Raw genomic sequence first — 4,119 nt, forward strand, 5'->3', positions numbered from 1 at the left:
GTCCACATGGCCTCAATAACGAACTCATCTCAGTGGCCTATGGGACTTAGCTGATGCTGGATGAGATGATGTCATGTAATCGTTTTATAGAATTAAATATTTTTAAGCAGGAAACATTTAATCATAATTATTTAAATATTAGAATAATAGCTTCATGATGCCATCAGTGACCCTCCTCTCTCTCTCTCTCTCTCTCTCTCTCTCTCTTTCTCTCTCCCTCTCGCTCGCTCACTCTCTCTCTTTTTCTTGCCTGACATATCATCATCATTCTGTTGATATTTTATTTCCCCTGGCGGATCCATCAATGAAGCATACAGTATCCTGTGAGTCACCAAAGTGACGCCTCCTCCACTTTTGATACATCGGTAATCATTGCAATATCGACTTGAAACAGATTCTGTCATTACTGGCCACTGACATTTTGATCAGATCAGAAGTAGGGTACAACATCATAACAATAAGATAACAACAGCAGCTTTAACAAAAAACAATAATAATAATAATAATAGGCCCAATAATAATAATAATAACAACAGTAATAATATCAACAATAATAATGATAATAATAACAATTATAATATTAATTTCCTTTTTCAACAATAACATTAGGCTACATTTTTTATGGAATCAAAATTAAAATTTTATGAAACGAAAAGCTAAACAATTTTTTGAAGCAGGAAGGCTAGATGTTCAGCTATGCGACCATAAAAAAGTTCATTTTGCTGGGAAAAAAAATATATTTCTTACTGATCCGGACAGAAACGTGTGATCATTCGTTTTCGTATGCAAATAGCCCGTCGGCAATTTTTCAGAACAGCACAAAAATAAACCCATCATGTCAACCCTGGAGGACGCGGGGAAATTTGATAGGAGATGAAATATCTCTCTGATGATATAAAAGGACCCTTTCGCCTGAGTTATGACCCGGATTTGGCGATGCTGAGAGGGATGCATGCTGCTGCCTCTCTCCGCCCCAGAGGAGGTATCATCAGAGCTGATATATCGCCCAGCTCTACATTACCTTTACAAAACAAAGGATCATCCACGCTTTTTGTCGAGGAAAATATCCTTTGACTATAGCTACTACATCTAAAAATGGCCCTCTGTCGGCTTGTCTTTTTGAGAGCATCCGGATAATCCAAAATACTTTTAAATACGATTGGTATCGAAAGGAAAAGAGTTAAACTGCTGAAACTGTGAAGTTTAGTACTCTAAAACGCTTAAATAGGCTTAAATAGGCTGCGAATTGTGATCTCTCTCTCTCTCTCTCTCTCTCTCTCTCTCTCTCTCTCCCTCTCTCTCTCTTTCTCTCTCTCTGCTTCTCCTCATTTACCTCATATACCTATTCTGGTATCTCACCACACGACTAAATTAGACCAAAGATGATAAGAGCACAAAGCATTATAATTCCGCCGGGCTCCTCCTCCTTCCAGCCATGCGTCCTAATTAATGGGACACCCCCAGTCGCAAAAAGCTCCGCACTGGACTGCAACATAGTCAAAGAGTGAAAGGGAAGAGGGTGAAAGTGCCACTGGAGATAATTGATTACCTCCCAATCAATGATAACTTGTTAGTAATCGTCAACTCTTTGGACCTCGCCATTTTCAGGGAGGCATCTCACTCCTCCGGACTTGCTGCTCCTACATCTGGGGAAACGACACTTTCCAGACATCCCATTTTGGAATAAGATTTTTTTTTTCTTCATTTCTTTTTTTTTCTTCCTCTTCTGCCATTACAGTTATCTGCTATGTGCTTTAACTGATAACTGTTATGTGACTATTTTCTCGATATAGCTTTGTTTTGTTTTTTGACCGCCGATATTTCAACAAAGTCACAAGTCTGCGCTATAACCAATAATGACATCCAAAGAAGTGGCGAAATGTGATGCAGTGGAAAACAGGAGGCGAAGTCCGCTGGACCACTTGCCCCCTCCTGCCAACTCCAACAAGCCGCTGACCCCCTTCAGCATCGAGGACATCCTGAATAAACCCTCTGTGAAGCGAAGTTACACGATCTGCGGGACAGCTCATCTGATTTCTTCGTCGGAGAAGCACCGTCCGTCCAGCATCCCCCTGTCCAGCCGGGCTCTGCTCACCCAGACCTCCCCTCTCTGCGCCCTGGAGGAGCTGGCCAGCAAGACCTTTAAGGGACTGGAAGTCAGTGTTTTACAGGCTGCGGAAGGTAATCCCCAAAATGCATTATAGCCTTGCACTGAAACTCAGCAATATATATTTTGTTTTGTTTTTTATCTGGCACTCGTGCATGAACGGCGTAAGCGCGCCTTTCTCTTATCTTTCTCTTATTCGATGGCCTGTTCTAGAGAGAAAAATGGCAGTGGTTTCTTCAGCAGTACGATAAGGGTAGCATACACCTGTTTTTTGCACAGTGTCACGGAATGCATTTAATAAAGGTGATGAAGTTAATAGCCAGAGCTAAAATTGTGCTGATGAATGCAAAAAAATAAATTGCTTTATGGAACCAGGCTTAAATATTTAGGCCTATTCATTTTCTGTGCTGTTCTCTAACGTAAGAAATCGCCATCATGTTCCTATAATATTCTTATAAGGCCTCACAGTGTGTCTGGTACTCAACAATGAGTTTATGGTAGGCTATTTTATCTCCTATGGCATCACTATAATATTTCTATAATATTTCCCACGTGAACTTAGCTTTTTGTCGTGCTATTGAAATAATGAGTCTACCGTTCTAAAAATGTATTATGTTGGATTATTATAGGCCTTGATATTTTTCGTAAGGGTTACTTTTACGCGCATACTGCAACGCCCTCGGTGCAGAGAAAGCCCTGCAATGGCATCATGAACCAAGCTGTCATTTTACTCAGCCTCAATCTTTCCCACAGGGAGAGACGGGATGACTCTTTTCGGCCAGAGAAACACCCCGAAGAAGCGTCGGAAGTCTCGAACGGCGTTCACCAATCACCAAATCTACGAGCTGGAGAAACGGTTCCTCTACCAGAAGTATTTGTCTCCCGCCGACCGGGACCAGATAGCGCAACAACTGGGTCTGACAAACGCCCAGGTCATCACGTGGTTTCAGAACCGGCGAGCCAAGCTAAAGCGAGACTTGGAGGAGATGAAGGCTGACGTGGAGTCGGCCAAGGCCGTCGGCCAGGTCCCCTTGGAGAAACTCGCCAAGCTCGCGGACCTGGAGAAATGCGCCAACGGGACGCTCGGTCACTCGCGAGCCGAATCCCCCGCGCGGGGCGGCCAGCAGGAGCACGAGCTCGCTCAGAAACTGCGGATGTCCCCGCTGTCTCCGTTCTCAGACCACACAACTAGTAAAGAGTGCTCGGAGGACGAGGACGTGGAGATTGATGTGGATGACTGATGGCGCAGCGTGGGGCTTGGGAGTCGAAAAGACAACAAAAGACGACAGAAATCCCTACCGAGGACTTGTAACTTGTACTGCTTATATTGTATACCATATCTCAGAACATGTACCAAAATGTAATGACTTTTATATTGGCACAAATAGACCTATTCATAGTAAAGCATGAAACAGAACAAGAAATATGCAGTGGTATTTTACAATGTATTCATTAGCAAACTATTTCCTCTTGCAATCAAAGCAATATGTTCTAAAATGACATGGATAAGTTATTGTTTTTTACAGTAGGCCCACACACACACACACACACACACACACACGCACGCACGCACGCACGCACACACACACACACACACACACACACACACACACACACACACACACACACATATACACACACACACACACATACACACACACACACACACACACACACACACACACGCACACACACCTGTTCCATTGCTTTTTCACCGGGCCTATTCTCGTACCATTGATTAAAGTGCACCAATTTTTCCATATTTTTTTGCATGGGAATGCATGATTTGATTTGTGATCATTATCTATTTATTTTACTTTTTTTTTATTTATATCGCTTGTGTTCTGTTGAGCCAAATCATCCTGTCACTATGTCACTGCTGGCTCTTTTTCTTACCCATTTGTAAGTCTGACTTCAATTCATATGGCGTCCCTATGCTGCAATGCATGATCGGAAAGGCAAACTCGGAAATTCACAGTTATGCGTTTTATGGGAATGCTCAAGCGATGGCG

At 42.8% G+C, this 4,119-nt stretch overlaps 1 protein-coding gene across 1 annotated transcript; it reads left to right on the forward strand.

Moving 5' to 3' along the window:
- Positions 1–1,856: 1,856 nt before the first annotated feature.
- On the forward strand, positions 1,857–3,348 carry lbx1b (ladybird homeobox 1b). The gene is made up of 2 exons (XM_071537164.1): positions 1,857–2,181; positions 2,861–3,348. Exons 1-2 carry the CDS (start codon positions 1,857–1,859, stop codon positions 3,346–3,348), a joined length of 813 nt encoding a protein of 270 aa, XP_071393265.1.
- Positions 3,349–4,119: the final 771 nt, after the last annotated feature.

This window comes from Centroberyx affinis, unplaced genomic scaffold (genome assembly GCF_046629955.1).
Source record: "Centroberyx affinis isolate AG114_WGS23_722 - 3 ecotype Tasmania unplaced genomic scaffold, CSIRO-AGI_Caff_v1 ptg002986l_1, whole genome shotgun sequence".
Taxonomy (NCBI): Eukaryota; Metazoa; Chordata; class Actinopteri; order Beryciformes; family Berycidae; genus Centroberyx; species Centroberyx affinis.